At 38.2% G+C, this 16832-nt stretch overlaps 3 protein-coding genes across 3 annotated transcripts in view; 2 read left to right on the plus strand and 1 right to left on the minus strand.

Annotated features, from left to right (window-relative positions):
* LOC129746318 (calcium-transporting ATPase type 2C member 1) overlaps window positions 1-16832 on the plus strand; it is a 50477-nt gene that overhangs the window by 18736 nt on the left and 14909 nt on the right. Inside the window, exons 4-6 of the mRNA XM_055739918.1 lie at window positions 3298-3565; window positions 3668-3905; window positions 12525-13340. Coding sequence (XP_055595893.1) covers window positions 3298-3565; window positions 3668-3905; window positions 12525-13340 — 1322 coding nt within the window. The remainder of the gene's footprint in view (window positions 1-3297; window positions 3566-3667; window positions 3906-12524; window positions 13341-16832) is intronic.
* LOC129746322 (mantle protein-like) lies at window positions 13336-14135 on the minus strand. The gene is made up of 2 exons (XM_055739923.1): window positions 13997-14135; window positions 13336-13926 (listed from the first exon to the last, which is right to left on the minus strand). The coding sequence occupies exons 1-2, from the start codon at window positions 14003-14005 to the stop codon at window positions 13381-13383; spliced, it is 555 nt and encodes a 184-aa protein (XP_055595898.1). The 5' UTR covers window positions 14006-14135; the 3' UTR covers window positions 13336-13380.
* On the plus strand, window positions 15085-16197 carry LOC129746321 (titin-like). The gene is made up of 2 exons (XM_055739922.1): window positions 15085-15464; window positions 15542-16197. Exons 1-2 carry the CDS (start codon window positions 15456-15458, stop codon window positions 16121-16123), a joined length of 591 nt encoding a protein of 196 aa, XP_055595897.1. The 5' UTR covers window positions 15085-15455; the 3' UTR covers window positions 16124-16197.

A 16832-nucleotide genomic window follows, 5' to 3' on the forward strand; every position in this document is an offset into this window, starting at 1 on the left:
GAAAAACCGTCATCTGTTACTTTATCGTCTTTAGAAGGGTTTTTCATTGTACCAAAAACATTACTATATTTTCCCTCTATGGCTAGCGGCTAGCCATTATTTGCTTCCCTTTTAATTTTATTAAAAACGTTTGAAGGCCTTTTTTGGTTCATATAACAGTTTGAACCGTTTATTCGAGAAAGTCCTTTTTCTTCATAATTTCCTTTTAAAACTCTGAAGCCATACCAATCACTGTCATCTCAGCATTGGGTGTTATTGAAATTAATTTAGGTACTTGAATTTCATTTGCGTGCGTATCTTCGAAAATTTTTCCACAATTTAATTTTTCCACGAAGCGCCGATTTTTTCTTACACTTACACTGTTTTTTAATTCCAATTTTCTATATAAGATCATTTTATTGAGATTATTTGTAAGTTTTCTCTCTCTTGATTCGAGATAAATTTTACAGATTTCATGGATTTTCTTAATAAATTCAGACACCACTGCACTGGGATTGGATTTCTAAAGCTAATCTAAATTGCCTATTTAAAGTAAAATGACACAATTTATCAATGTTTGGTATGATTTCTTTATGAAATTTCTGAAGACAATCGTCCCAAAATTCTTTATTCGAACCAAATTTAGCTTTTCATTATGAGTCTTGTTGAATAGAATACCATGTCGATCATGTGGACAAGAGCTCCTTATTCAAATACAAAATTAGAGCTCTTGTAAATGATTTTATTTTTTGTCAGTATTTGAGCAATAGATAATTTGTAGCCTTACGATTTTTTGTTTATTCTTCCGGTCCGCTTTCATGTTTGTTCAAATATTTTAAAGTGACAGTTGAATAACAGGAAAAAAATATCATCTGAATAAAAAATAAACTCCAATATTGTGTTTGGCCTATTAATAATATTGCAGTTTTGCCTTTAAAACACACAAAAAAATGCCATAAAAAAGAAAATTATCTGAATGACTGTGGGATAAGTTACTGACATGGCAATTTTAAAGGTTTAGTATGGACTAATGTTTTATAACAATCTATCAAAGAAAAAAAAACAAAAAAAATCATCCCTGGTTTAGGTTGGGTGACCAAACCATGGCCCGCGTAACTTTGACAAGCTTCAATCTTATGAGACAAGAATTATACTTACAGAATACTGCAAAGCCATAATATTTGTCTACCCTTCTTGAATAGAATTTTTGTTAAAGGATTCTTTGGAAGTTTTTCTCTTTGAAATTTTAATTAAATAATTATTCGTTATTTTGGGAGCAGTAAAATGTCGCTTTATTTGTCTTGAAAATCCGCGGGAACTATTCAACGTTTAAATTTATTCAAAAGCCGGACATCACCGAATTTACAAATATGCAGAGTTGATGTCGGGGTGGATATTGGAATTTGGAAATACATTTCAAGATATTGGAAAGCTTGGTCTGCTTTTTATATAGATATCTGCAACACCATCTTCCGATAACGTAAGCTTTTGCCAGGATAATTTCAAATGGAACATTGTGAAATATGCTGCCATACGCAATAAACCCTCTGAAACCCAAATTTGGTTTCGCAGAAAAATACTCACAGTACTTTTTTTGGCTGTAGGCTTTTACACACCTCAACCATTTTTCCTGAATGTTGAAAGATATAAATACTGACTAATAGCAATATTTTTATATAGTTTTTGTTAAAATTGTTCCTCAAAGAAATGAAATATTTTAACTTGAACGAAAAGTAAATATTTTACAAGTTTCCAATTTTTCCCAACCTGACCTTTAGACGGGGTTTATGTTTCATCTCTTCTCTATAACTGAATTTCTTTTTCCTTTTTTTTTTAATCATTCCATAATGGTTGTAACTCATTGACCTTCCTGCCAGTATTTTTTTAGATTAAAAAACAAATGGATCAAGAATTTTTAAGGCTACCAAAATGATAATTTTTTGAAAAAATAGGTTCATTAACAGTTTTCTCACGTTTCTAAGATTCTCTTAGCTGTATGTAGGCACCTTTGAAAATTGCTTGTCAAACAATCTACAGATGTGAAAAGCTTATTAATCGAATAAAGCAAATTATTCAACGAGAACACGCATTACTAATTAACACTCGGAAACAATAAGCGTTCAGCGAAGCAACAACATTAATCGAGATACCTAAACATCATTCATCTGAATGCATGACTTTTTTGAATGAGTATAGCAATTACTGATTCAGTAGAATACTAAAAATTTAATTTAAATAACACAACTAAACGAAATTTAAGGCGGAATTTTGAATCTTATAAAAGTTATGGCTCATCAAAGTTGAAAAATAGTTAAAAAAAGATTGCTAATTTATATCAATATAATTTAACAAATTTCTAACAAACTTTGTTCATCGACTGCTGGAAGATGTTTGTTATTGCTAGAGGTTAAAAAAATTTTAAGATTTCTAAATCTGCAAAAATAGCGGTTAAAAAAACATTTTTTTTTACTTAAATGAAATAAAATGATAATTTTGTTTTTATCAATTTTTGAGCATATCTTCTCTGATATTTCATTACTACATTCAAATAATAGAATTACCATTAATTAATGCCTGTTCAAATCTAGATTTTTTTTCAAACTTCAAATGTGTTTAACCAATTTTATTTAAATAAATATGTTTAAAACATATTGATAAAAAAATTCTCTTCTTTTTTTTTCTTTTGACCGGCCTACTGAGGTTTGCCTGGATATTTAAGACAAAATTTGATTGATAATGCCCGGATTTTGCCCGGATTTATTCACTTTATTTGCCAAAACAAAAGGAAAAAAAAAACAATTGTACCTACGGTAAAATGTTTTATTTTTGCGTCCAAAACGAAATTTTTTTAGAAAGTTTTATAAAAATAATCATGAAAAGTTTTTTGAAACTTCAAATACTGTTTAAAAACTGCTGCTGAGAGGAAAAAAATTGTTTTTTTAAGTTGTTGTTCTTGATTTGTGTTCAGATTCTTTGGTTTTGACCAAATTTGTCCGGATTTGCTAATTTCTAAATAAAAATAAAAATCTTAATTTGATATAATGATATTGAAATGAGTATTGTGACTTTAAACTCATATGCTGTTTATGCAAGTTATTAATCGAATTTATTGTTTCTTATGAATGGTAAGAATTTATAAACTTTAAAAAACGAAGTAAAGTAATAGGGAAAATTTTGATTTTATAATTGGTGGATTGGGTTGAATATTTTGCTAAACGTTGTCTAGGTGCAAATAGAAAAAAACTTGATAAAAAATAGATCCTCAAGTCTTACAGCTAAATTTCAGAAAATTTAAAAACAAAATTACCATGCTTACAGCCTCCGAGAGGGCCGACTGGAAACATTCTTGGCGCGGAATCTGGTACCGGGCGACATCGTGTATCTGAACGTGGGCGATCGAGTTCCGGCAGACATCCGGGTGTTCGAGGCGTACGACCTGTCGATCGACGAGTCTAGCTTTACCGGTGAAACGGAACCGGCCCGAAAGAGCACCGAGGTGGTGCTGAATGCCAACAACACCAAAAACCACGCCAGCATGAAGAATATCGCCTTCATGGGAACGCTGGTGCGATGCGGAAATGGAAAGGTGATAGAACAAATTTTGTACTAACTACCCGGCAACACCAAAGCAATTAAAACTTTTAATTTTTTTCTCGTTTTGTCTTCCCGGGAAAACTTTCAATCACAGGGCGTTGTGGTGAGCACGGCCGAGAAGAGTGAGTTCGGGGAAGTGTTCAAGATGATGCAGGCAGAGGAAGCTCCCAAAACGCCGATGCAGAAATCTATGGACATCCTCGGGGCGCAGTTGAGTTTCTACTCGTTCTGCATCATCGGAGCCATCATGCTGCTTGGGTGGATCCAGTCCAAGCCGCTGGTCGAGATGTTTACCATCAGTGTGAGCTTGGCCGTTGCTGCCATTCCAGAAGGTAGGTTTGCACTTTTGCCCCCTCATTATTCAGTATGCTGTGGGCTCGGGCTTGATAAAGCTGACAGGACTTCCGGTTAAATTGTAATTAAGTTTCATTTATGTATCACACCACAAGTTAACATATGACAGGATGGTTTCTATGCATTCATTGTTCTAGATTAGAGAAAAACAGACCTAGGGCTCATTCAAAGCTAGTTAAATGACAACAGCACCCATCATGGACATTTTTTAACGACGAAGAATGAATTCGTTGCTTGAAACATATTAAGAGTTCATCATTGCAACTTAAGGGATGAATCATTCATGGGGATGAAATCCGGAGAAAAAAAACCTGCAACTTGCAATATTATTAAAACCCAAATTAAAAATAGCTTTTTCCCGTGATTTGTACAGATATGGGCAAACGCAGGAGTTGAAAGGTATTTGAGTCGAAGTAATCCAGATATGCTGAAAAAAGATCAAGAAAATGCAATCACAGACTTTATTTTAAGCGAAAATATATTTAGCTCCTAATTTTATACTATTCGAACCTTCAAGACGTTTTTCCCTATCACAAGCATACTTTCCATAGATTATGGGCCGAGGTCACATCGCGACGCGTCGTTTGAAAAATTTTCGAAGAAGATGATTCCAAGGGACTATCCAGTTTTAAACCCAGATGATGCAAGTAGTGGTTCGGATTTTACCGTAGGTCCGGATTTTGGAGGACCGAGAGAAAATGGTCAGATTCCCGGCAGTAGAAGCGGCGAATCACATCATGGTGAGCAGCGAGTGGTTCGATCCGGTGGAGGCGTTGCCTTGGCCATCGAAAAGTTAAAAGACTGAGACAACTACGTATCGTGGGCTTTCTCCATGAAAATGAGCCTGATCCGGGATTGGTGCTGAAATGCGGTGATGCCCAAGGAAAGTGAAATCGTGGACAAAGAGATGGACATAAGGGCGTTGTCAACGATCGCTCTGAGCCTGGAGAAAACCAACTTCAGTTTAGTCATCTGCCCTTCTAAGCAAGATTGTCCCACGTGTAAAAACGAGCAAGCGAGAAAAACGCGATTGAAATTTTGATCTGTTTTTCGGATTTTCGTTAAATTTATTGCTTATCCGCACCTTTCATGCATATTGTTTTTGTAGTTGGTCAATTTACATTGGAATCTATACTTACTTTTTGATTTTTTTCCTCAAAGCAGAAGATAATCGACAAAAACGCTTTGTGTGACACTTTTGCGTAGAATATGAGCGTGTGTTTTTTTGTTTCTATGGAAAACTGTCACACGACCTTTTTGGCTTTCTTACAGAAAGGCATAGGGAACGGTCAGTTGGGGATATCATTAATTAAGGGTCCAAGACCCCACTTTATAGGTACCAATCGATTCAGCTCGACGAGTTACGATGATGTCCGGGAATTTGTATGTTCCATAAAAACGTTCTTAACACATTAACTCCTATTCTAGGTTTCACGATTTTGATGAATTTAGTATCAAAAAATTGGATTTTTTTTCTTGTAGGACCTATCTCAAAACCAAAAAAAACACAAAATTGTTTAAAATTTTTCTATTCCATAGAACATATCATGCTTACGTTGGCTCCAAAAAAGGTAGCCATTTGCTCAGCAGCAGTAGCCAGCAATCGCTAAATTAATTACAAAGGCGATCAAAAATTTGACAAAAATTTCAAAAAACAGCAGAGAATCGATCCCACGCCATCTAGCATGAGAGTTTAGGAGGTTAACCCCTTGACCACTAGTGAGCGTCGAGATATGTGGCTCTCAAACTTTAACAGTTTGAATTATTTGGATTATAAATGAACTCGTTGAATATAAGTTCGTTTATCCTCCAAAAAACGTACTGGGCACCTTTTTTTATATTGAGTTTAGTAATTTTTGCTATCGATTTTCTTTAATCATAATCTTTTTTATAGATTAATAATAAATAATTCAGAAATAAGGAATCCATTATTGTGTCATTTATTTCCAAAGATAATTGACACTCTGTAAGAAAGCCTCCAATCCACTGATAAGTGTATTAAATCGGGTTTTTTTTCTTTGTTATTGTGCGGGAACGGGAAGGATTTTAAAGTGTTCCGGGAAAAAATTATAATTGAGCGTTCAAAACTATAGATAAGATGAGTGCATTATCGATGCTGAAGGTGTACGGTTTGGAGTCAAGTTTAAAGAACAGTGACAGCCAGTAATGACGATCTCCTCGGATTCAATGACACCGAAATCAGAATTGGATCAGAACGGTTCTTAAAATGTTTTTTCTAAGTTTAAGGATGATTCAAATGAATCCGATTCAAGTTTTTTCAAAACTTTTTTAGAACTATGAAAGAAATAATCAAGGAAGATTCTACGCGGAAGCACAATATTGCTCATCGATTAATTGTTTTCCTGTGGATGCCGGAAGCATTGCCATAACCATATTAGCCGGGATGATCGAGCTCATTTGAATAACACATTCTGGAGCTTCGATAACGTAGGCCAAAAAATACTATAAGTATCCGAAAATATGCTTATTATGAGGACCCAAAAATAAGACAAAATGATGGATCTGAACCGGAAGTGGAGAAAAAGCTTTCACTGAAGTGACCCCCTCTCCCTTGTCCATCCCTGTGACCTTCATTCATAAAAAAATCCATTTAACGTTCAACATTACAGTACAATGTGTCACTAAAGCGATTTTTGAGGAATTCTGTTACAGCCGAGTGGTTTTTGAAGAGTTTTTCTCAGTGGGACATTCTTGCGTAGAAACATCAACATAGAGACAACCACCTAGATGAAAATTTCGTAGATGTTCTGAACAAAGTATACTTTTTTGTGTTTGTATTCGAAAGATAACACCATAATAAGCAGTTTCCAGCAAAAAAGTGAAAATGACCCAAAAGTCACATGGGACATTCTTGCGTAGAACGGCAGTCATGGAGGACGAAGGACAGAAATCTTCCTAAATGTTGGTAACGCAAACAACGACAACATGTTGGCGAAATCGATAGGCATCGTCAATTTGGATCGTCTTGATGAAGCTGTGGACATGAGTGACGTACTAGAAGCTTCAGATTTGGCGACAAACCTGTGTCTGTTGGAAGGATTTGCGAGCAGGGCTTCACGGTTGTTTTCACAAAAAACGACTTCGAGGTTCTCAATAAAAATTGCCAAGATGTTTCTGGAACTAGTGATTGAGAATTTTACCGGCTGAATCGGAAAGCACCGAAGGGGTTTTTATGCAATGATGTGGATCTTTGGCATTCACATCACTTACCAAGGTGATCTCCATGCCACATTTCCTTTATCCCCCAAAATCAGCGTGAGATTTGTGGAGGGATGGCGTACAGCCGGTCTCCGCAAAACAAATCATCACATGTGCTGCACTTCCTTTCTCTATCGACTACACGGACTTGGCCGGCGTCGTTATTGGTTCATATTAAAGTCTGAAATTCTCAAAACTTACAGTGAGATTGTGTTGCTTGATCCCAGCAACCATCCATTTGTTTCATTGTGCAATGTTTTTTTTTTTTTTTTTAAATATGTCTTTATTTGTATCAATTCATCATTACATTTATATTACATTTTTTCATTAAATTAGGTGTTCAGCTCAATAATGAACTGTTCAGAGCCCTATAGTTAACTAGATATTAAAAATTTATTTGTAAGAATTAAATTTGCGTAGCGCAATTAAGAATTTAATGTAGGAGAACATCCTGTAATGGCAAAAATATTTTAAACTTAAAACTAAACACTATCCTAAAATTAAACTAGTTATAAAGAGAACGAATCTCTGCGATGGAAGACTGCATCGATTTGCCTCTGAAGTTGGAGATGATTTTATTGGCCATCTCTTCGATCGATTCAATGCCCGCAATCCGATGAAGATCTTCGGTGCTGTGCCAAGGTGGAAGCCGCAAAATCATTTTCAGAACCTTGTTCTGAATCCTCTGGATGGCTTTCTTCCTCGTCGCGCAGCAGCTAGACCAAATCGGAACTGCATACATTATCGCTGGTCGAAACACTTGTTTGTAGATAAGTAACTTATTTCGCAGACACAACTTGGATTTCCTGTTGATGAGAGAATAAAGAGATTTAGTATATTTATTACACTTAGATTGAATATCTTCAATGTGATTTTTAAAAGTAAGATTCCGATCAAGTGTAAGTCCCAAGTACTTCACGTGATCAGACCATTCTAATGAAACCCCATTAAAAGTTATGGAATGATTTTCATTAGGTTTTAAAAAATTTGCTCTTGGCTTATGGGGAAATAAAATAAGTTGAGTTTTGGAAGCGTTAGGAGAAATTTTCCACATTTTCAAGTAATTCAAAAAGGAATTTAAATTTTGTTGCAATCTACTGCGTACCACCCGTAAATTCCGACCTTTGGCTGAAAGCAAAGTGTCATCAGCAAACAATCTTCTACCTTTTCCTTCTGGTACATCAGGAAGATCAGAAGTAAAAATATTGTATAAGATTGGCCCAAGTATACTACCCTGAGGGACACCAGCTCTAATGGGTGTCCTTTCAGAGCATGAATTTTGATAGCTTACTTGTAAGGTTCGGCTAGTCAAATAATTTTGAATAATTTTGGTGAGATATACAGGGAAATCAAATCTAGCTAATTTAGCTACTAAACCTTTGTGCCAAACACTGTCAAAAGCTTTTTCAATATCAAGAAGAGCAACACCAGTTGAATAACCTTCAGATTTGCTAGCGTTAATCATATTAGTTACACTCAAAAGTTGATGTGTAGTAGAATGTCCATGACGAAAACCAAATTGTTCATCAGGGAAAATAGAATTCTGATTAATGTGAATCATCATTCTATTCAAAATAACTCTCTCAAATAGTTTACTTAAAGATGGAAGCAAACTAATTGGTCGATAACTTGAAGGCTCTGAAGCACTTTTTCCAGGTTTTAAAATAGGAGTTACTTTGGCATTTTTCCATTTATTGGGAAAATAAGCCAAGTGAAAACATTTATTGAAGATTTTAACTAAAAAATTTAAAGTGCTTTCAGGCAACTTTTTAATAAGAATATAGAAAATCCCATCTTCATTGTGCAATGTTGATTATTTCGAACCAATCACGGAGTGCAACCGTTATGCCATTGGCCAGGAGGGGCCGTAGGTGGACCGTAGTTGATAGCAAGCTCAAGCTCAATGCTGTGGATCTTTGGCATTTGCTCATTTGAACGTGCAAAGTCTCAAGCAGCTTCAAAAAGTTCTCAACGGGAATGCAGCTCAATGGGTCATCGTTTGCTGGTTGTATGGAGTACATCGATGGAAAACAAGCTAGAGCATCGTTTCCGACTAACACGACCAGGGCACGAAGGCGTTTAGTACGAGTATAGACTGTTCCACAAATTATAAGCACACTTTCAAAATTATTTGGTCGATCTTATTTGGTCGTATTATTTGGTCGATCTTAAATTAAAAAATATCATCACCCACCATTTTTATCACTTCTGGCCAATCCTTTTTAATTTTTCCGATGTCATCAGCTGGTTTCATGTATTTTCGTAGCTTTGCTTTGGTCAAAGCTAAAAAAGTCTCGATTGGCCGTGCCTCGGGGCAATTTTGCGGATTCGTGTTTTTTGGCACAAAAAGCGTTTTGGCTTTTTTTACCGCCATTATTTTTTTTTTATTATTAGTTGATCACCCAGGTGGAAAATCCTTTTTACGGATTGCATTCCAAGGCACGGCGAGCGACCGAGTCCCCCCAGTATGCTACTTTGGGTCCATGGGTGCAATTGGACGATTTACCACCATAGTGTGTCTTTAGCGTAATAATATGATGCCAAATCGGGTCAAAATATAACGAGTCCATCATGCTGCTTGATCGTCGGCAATAAACGCTTCTGGAGGCATTCTTTGATATTGTTTCCGATGTGACGTACGGGCTAGATATTTTGCCGCACTCGCAAATTGCCTGCCACACCACCACCTTCTTGCCAAATATTTCGATGAAAATTGCCTTCTCCGTTTCTGGGATATCCATTTCCTTGCGTACATTGAAGTATTGTGGTCCAGGAAGGGTTTTATAGTTCAATTTCACTTACGTTTCATCGTCCATGATAATGCATCCATAACTTACATACATACATAACATACAGTTTCCGGGCGCTTGGTTTGACAGAAGTGGCTCGATTTGGGTTGCTTTTAGGTTTAGGTTTAGGGTTTAGGTTGCCGATAAAATTAATCGAACGATTCACGAGAAGGTTTGCTGTATGCTCAACGAGGCCAAGCTACCGAAGGAGTTTTGGGCTGAGGCTGTGAACACGGCAGCTTATGCCATCAACCGTTGCCCGACACGTGCGCTGAAAGGTGTTTACGCCCGATAAAGCCTGGACAGGATCGAAGCCCGATTTGAGCTAGTTGAAAGTGTTTGGTTCGACTGCGATGGCTCACGAGCCATAACAACGGAGAAAGAAGCTGGATTCGAAATCTAAGCCATGTGTGTTCCTAGGCTACGCTGCCGATACCAAAGGCTTCAGGATATACAATCCGGAAATTCAAGACGTCGTTATAAGCCGAGATGTGGTTATTTTCCATGAAGGTCAGTGTGAAGGATTAGGGAAATGAACCGGTCAATTTTTTGGAAATTGACTTCCCTGAGCCAATTGTGACGGTCCTTGAGGCCGTTTTGCCTCAAGTTTCGGAAGAACCTTCAAGCTCGTCAGCAGAAAACGATTTTTATTTACAGCACCCGGTGGCAAATCACGCGCTCAGACTTTTTTTTCTCGGGATAAACGTGCTTCAACAACACGTGAGTACTCGAGAATCTACTGAAAGGGCAGAAGGCGGTTCAAAACCAAACGTGGAGCCAGCGGAGAGGTCGAGCAGTAAAAATCACGGTTGGTCGTTAAGAGCTGCTCTCAGCGGCCAGGCGTCGATTTCGATGAGTCGTACAGTATTCCACGATCCGATTCTTGATGGCGATAGCGGTGGAACACGATTTGCAAATTGAAAAAAATAGATGCGCTCACGGCATTTTTTAAGGCGAGCTGAAGAACGAGGTGCTGTTTATGGAGCAATCCGAAGGTTTCGGCTGCAATTGTAGGAAAGTTAGAAAACTTCGCAACACGATTTATGGTCTCGAACAGTCTAGTAAGGTCTAGAACAACCAGCTGATATGATTCAATCGAAGGTGGATACATGCTCTACTACCAGGCCACGGAAAGAAAGATGCTTTTCGTCACGATATACGTCGACGATTTTCTAATCTTTACCATCGATGATTGGGCGAAACAGAACTTGAAGAGGTTCCTGTGTGATCGCTTTCGGATGAAGGAAGCGTTTGGGTATCGCCAAATACTGTCTCGGAATTTGGATCAATCGCGATTTGGAGGCCGGAGAAACTACTCTGGACCAAGAAACCTACATTAAAGGTGTTCTCAATCGATTCAATATAATTGATTGTCATCCGCCGTCACCTGTTTGAGGGAAGTGATAAACTGGACAAGACGATGGTACCAAGCACACTCGAGGAGCTAGACGAAATGAAAAATACTCCGTAAAAGACCAAGATATTTCGTATGCAGTGAACGTGGTAAGCCAATTTTGCCACAATCCTGGCAGAAAGCACTGGACGGCGGTGAAGCGTATTTTCCGTTATCTCAAGGGAACAACAAGAAGTCGACTTTGTTACCTTTGATGGCTTTGTTGGCAACACACCGGTGCAGATTGGGGAGCAGATTTGGATACCAGGCAATCCACAACCGGTTACGTTTTTGTGCTGCAAGGTGGCATCATTTCTTGGAGTGTGAAGAAACAACCAAGCTCTCTCATCATGTGAAGCGGGACTGTTCAGGAAGCTTTTTAGGGTGGCGGAACCTGCTTTGGATGATTTGTGGAGCAACGAAGCTAAAGTTATGCTGCGATAATCAATCTGCACTGTGTCTGGTCAAAAATGGTGCATACAACCCGAGGACAAAACACATGGACATCAGATACCATTTTGTCAACGATACAAAATATCACCAGCGAAGCGATTGACGACGATGTGCAATACATCAACACAAAACATCAGGCAGCGGACGGATTAACCAAATCTCTTTCATCAATCAAAATCCCGGATCAGAAGATTTTGATCAGGATCTTGGATTAGGGAGGAGTGTTGGAGTAATCCAGATATACTAAAAGAAGATCGAGGCAATCAAAAACTTTAAGTTTAGCGAAAATAAATTAAGTTCCCATAAAAGGCAACCAAGTAGTACAGAAAATGACAAAGACACGTTAAAATTATTATCCAAAGAATAAACTTTCCCTCCCATTTCTAAAGGACGCTCATTGTCAGTTGAGGTGAATAACGCCAAAGTGAGTGAATAAAAACAAAAATTGGAAAAATTTGGTTAATTGTCATTGAAATTCTTGTATAAATCATTTATTTTATTCACTCTACTATACAGCCAATGAAATCGATTTCGTTTAGTCTGTGTACCATAAGGAAAAATCTTGAACCATTATTTTAGGTACTAGGTGTAAATCAAAGCTCTAGCCCAATTGTGTGACCCCCATTTTATTTTTTTAAAGTATTTACAGAGGCGTATCTACCAATCAACCCTCTCTAATAAAATAAATTAAATTTTAAAAAGTTAAAAACATTGTAACATTATTCACGTTTTTTTTCCATCAGGTTTACCGATCGTTGTGACGGTGACACTTGCCCTGGGCGTTATGCGTATGGCCAAACGGAACTGCATTGTCAAGAAGTTGCCCACGGTCGAAACTCTGGGTTGCGTAACGGTCATCTGTTCGGACAAAACTGGCACCATTACGAAGAACGAAATGACCGTTACCGTAATCATCACATCCGATGGATACATGGCCGATGTTACCGGGGCCGGGTACAATGACAACGGCGAAATTCACATCCGCGATTGCAACAGCATGGACAACGCCAAACGCAGCATCAACACCTTACTTGAGGCTGGTGTTGTGTGCAATAATGCGATTATCCAAAACGACACATTGCTCGGACAACCAACTGAAGGAGCCCTGCTGGCAGCGGCCATGAAAAACGGTCAATACTCGGCGGCAGAGAATTTTCTACGGATACAGGAGTATCCGTTCAGTTCCGAGCAGAAAATGATGGCCGTTAAGGCCGTCCCCAAGTATGAAAACAACAAGGAGGAAATCTACTTTGTAAAAGGGGCCATCGAAATGGTCCTTCCGCAGTGTACCAAATTCTGGTACGGAGGCCAGGCGATAACGTTAAGCAAGCAAGACGAAGCCGAATTTCTACAGGAAGCTTACGAAATCGGAAGAAAAGGTTTGCGAGTGCTCGCCCTGGCAAAAGGCTCCTCGTTCCAAGATCTGGTTTATCTGGGTCTGGTAGGTATCACCGATCCTCCTCGGCCCCTAGTCCGAGAATCGATCGAAATGCTACGATCAAGCGGAGTTTTGGTAAAAATGGTCACCGGAGACTCACAAGAAACTGCGATGGCTATTGGTAAGTCAATTTTTCTATTTATTCACTACAATTGCACATTTTATCCTAAGAATCCCTTAAAACTCATGAAATCGGCAAATTTGGAAGGCTTATCTTTAACTTCCTCCTTGATCACGGGTACGTGGATGGGAATCTTAACGGCATTAGTTTCTGGTTCGTACACATCCTTGTGTACAATTTCCTCCACCGGAACTTCCTTGACCACCTTAACGACCTTGACGTGGGGGATCTCCTTCACAACCGGAACTTCGCGGATCAGCTCAACCTCGCGAATCACCTCAACTGGAACTTCCACCCGTTTGTGGATGATTTTCTCAACCGGCACCTCCCGGATAACTTCGACATCACGAAACACTTTCACTTCGTGCACTACAGGAACCTGTTTGATCACCGGTACCTCTTTGATGTGATGGATGGTGTTCTCGGTGGGCACCTTCTTGATCACCGGCACTTTAACCTCTTTGACGTGGGAGATTTTCTTCTCGACATGTTTAATTTCGGGCACTGGAATCGGGATCGGCACAGGAACAGTAACCGGAACAATTTTCGCTTCGCACGCCCACAGAGCAATCGTCAAAAGTGCTAACTGAAAAATGAAAGAATCAAAGCTTGAGGTTCTTGTCGATTGAAATTTGAATTGTCGATATGTTACTTACAACTCGCATTATCACTGGATCTAACGAGTGTTACTGTGTGTAAGGGAAAGGTGCTCAGGTAAATGATACCTGTTTTGGGTGGTGAGCTTTCTTATATACTGGATCATATTTTTGGGTTTGCCCATCTTCATCGGTTCCAACAAGTTCTGCTTGCTCTGCGTGCGGCATTCCGCACTAGTCTACATAACACTGAATATTGGATAGACCGGTATTTCGGAATTTGGAAGCAGACACTGTTGGCGCGTTTGAGCCGGGAATTGATATTGCCCCCTAGCGATACAGAACTATGAATGGAATTCATAATTCATGAAGAATTGGTTGAACACTTGCTTAGAATTCAAAATCTACTTTTATTTACGTACTATCCAATAATAATTTCCAAAAACACCAAATATTGTAGAATATTTATAGAAGATTAAATTGACATTCCTGAATAAAATAGTTATATCTCTCTTGATTATCAACTGGTTTATAAAAAAAAAAGTTTTCCAAAGCTTGTTATTTACCTTCAATATGACTACAAGACAATATTAGCATCAATAATTTATTTTTTCAGTTATTCAATTCGAAGAAAAACTGCGAAAAATGTACTTCAGAAAAAAAGCTGCCAATCAGCTATCAAATGCTCAAAAAATATAATAAAAACTATACTATCCCTGACATTTACTTGCAAAACATTTCAGAGTTTAAATAACTGATTTTCAAAAAAAAAATGGTACCTATCGCCTCAAGAGGCCTTTAAAAAGATAATGAGAGCATTTCCGAATTTTGTTGAAAGTTGAGCTAATCTCTTCATCATATTTTCACAAACAGTTTAGAATTTAAATGAGTTTTGGAAGTTTAGATATAGTGATTCATGTAGAGATTAATCTCAATTTTCAACAAGACAAAAGTTTTATAACGAAACTCATCTTTCCGAGATTCTGACAAAAATATTTGGGAAACATCTTAATGTTTAAGCATAAAATATTTAGTTTAAAATTCTTATTTGATTAACATGAAAAAGTTTAAGTCTCAGTGCATATCACCGTAATCGCGAGTAACATTCTCATCATTATAAAAAAGAATATCAAAAAAGAAATACGAAGATGCTAGAAAGTTTCAATTGCAAAACGAAATCTAAAATTGACGTCGGTGGACGAGCAGTGAAACTTTTTAAATATAAACTTGTGGATGAAATTTATGTTCAAAATTTTAGCATTTAAAACTTTAAAACTAAAAATTTCAAATTCAGCTTTAAAGTGCTTTGAGTATAACCGCGAATTGTTCGTCACACCAAAGACCCCGCTTTGTAGAAATTTCTTTACAAGAAACACGTTTCCGTTATTCAACCCAAACAAGTTTACCTTTTCTGTCGAACATTTTCCCTATATAAGTGAATGGAAAGTGATTATCGGACATCACACATTCAGTCCAGTTTGTCACATCTAGTTCAACTTCTGACCTGCGTTGCGATATCATGAAAGTGGTAAGAACATGCATTAGCATTCTCATTAGAAACTGCCCTAAACGAAGAGAACACAATTTGTCCCTTCTATTATTTAGATTATCATCCTCTCTGCCCTGATGGCAGTTGGGTTCGCTCACGAAATCCCGCTCCCTGTGCCGGTACCACAAATCAAAAAAGTCCCAATCCCTATCGTGAAGCTGGATTTCACGAAAGGCGAAGATGTGGTCAAACACGTACCGGAAACGGTCTACGAGAAGGTTCCCTACGACAAGCACGTAGAAATCAAAAAGCCCGTCGAAGTGATCAAACACGTTCCGGTCACCAAGGAAGTAATCGTGGAACGACCAGTCGAAGTGATCAAGGAGATCCCCATCGAAAAGGTCATCATCGACAAGGTGGAGGTACCCTACGAAGTCATCAAGCACGTGGAGAAGATCAAACACGTCCCGGTCGAGAAACATGTGGAGGTGATTAAGCAGGTCGAAGTGATCAAGCACGTTCCATACAAGCGGTACGTTTTCAACAAAGTCCCCTCGAAGATCAACTACCAGGTGCCGGACTTTGTGAAGGTACCGTACCATATTTCGGTGGCACCGGAGAAGGACGAGAAGCACAGCTATCTGCCGAGCTTGCCGGATCCGATTGGACTGGTCAAGAAGCTTCTGCATCAGAAGTGATTGCGTCTGTCGTTGAGAAGTGAAAGATATTTATTTAGAAACATTAAAACTTTTTAGAATCTTATCAGAAATGTTTGAATTTATTTAGATTAAAACTCAAGACATGATGACATAACATTGTTCCCGTCGGGGGTTGAAAACATTTTACTCTTTTAACACCCACAGACTGTCTATTTGAGTTACACTAAAGCCTGAGGTTAGAAAAAAGTTAGTTCCGATTTAAATAAATTTTAACAAACCGTTGAATACCCTCTAGTCCTATGATTTTTTTTCTCATTTTTGTTAAACTTCAATACTTTGTCCTTAATACCAAAATGGCGAAGCATTTTTTTGAGTAATGAGTTTTTTTTTTCTTCAAATAACCTCGGTTGAAAATTATATCGTAACCTGATGAACAATATTCTTCAAATTTACTCGGTCCATGGCAACCGTTCTCCAACTTCTCGGCATACCACATTTCCCACATACGCCAGATCACGTCCCATTTGGTCTAACTACCTCACTCGTAGCGCCTCAGCTCGCCTCGTTCCTATCGGATTCGTTGCGAACATCTGTCCGGCATTCTCGCAACATGTCCTGCCCAGCGTATCCATCCAGCCTTCGCCACCTTCTGGATACTGGGTTCGCCGTAAAGTCGCACGAGCTCGTGGTTTATCCTTTGCCGCCACAGTTCGTTCTCCTGCACGCCGCCGATGATGACTCGTCGCTA

Source organism: Uranotaenia lowii, chromosome 2, assembly GCF_029784155.1.
Source record: "Uranotaenia lowii strain MFRU-FL chromosome 2, ASM2978415v1, whole genome shotgun sequence".
Lineage (NCBI taxonomy): Eukaryota > Metazoa > Arthropoda > Insecta > Diptera > Culicidae > Uranotaenia > Uranotaenia lowii.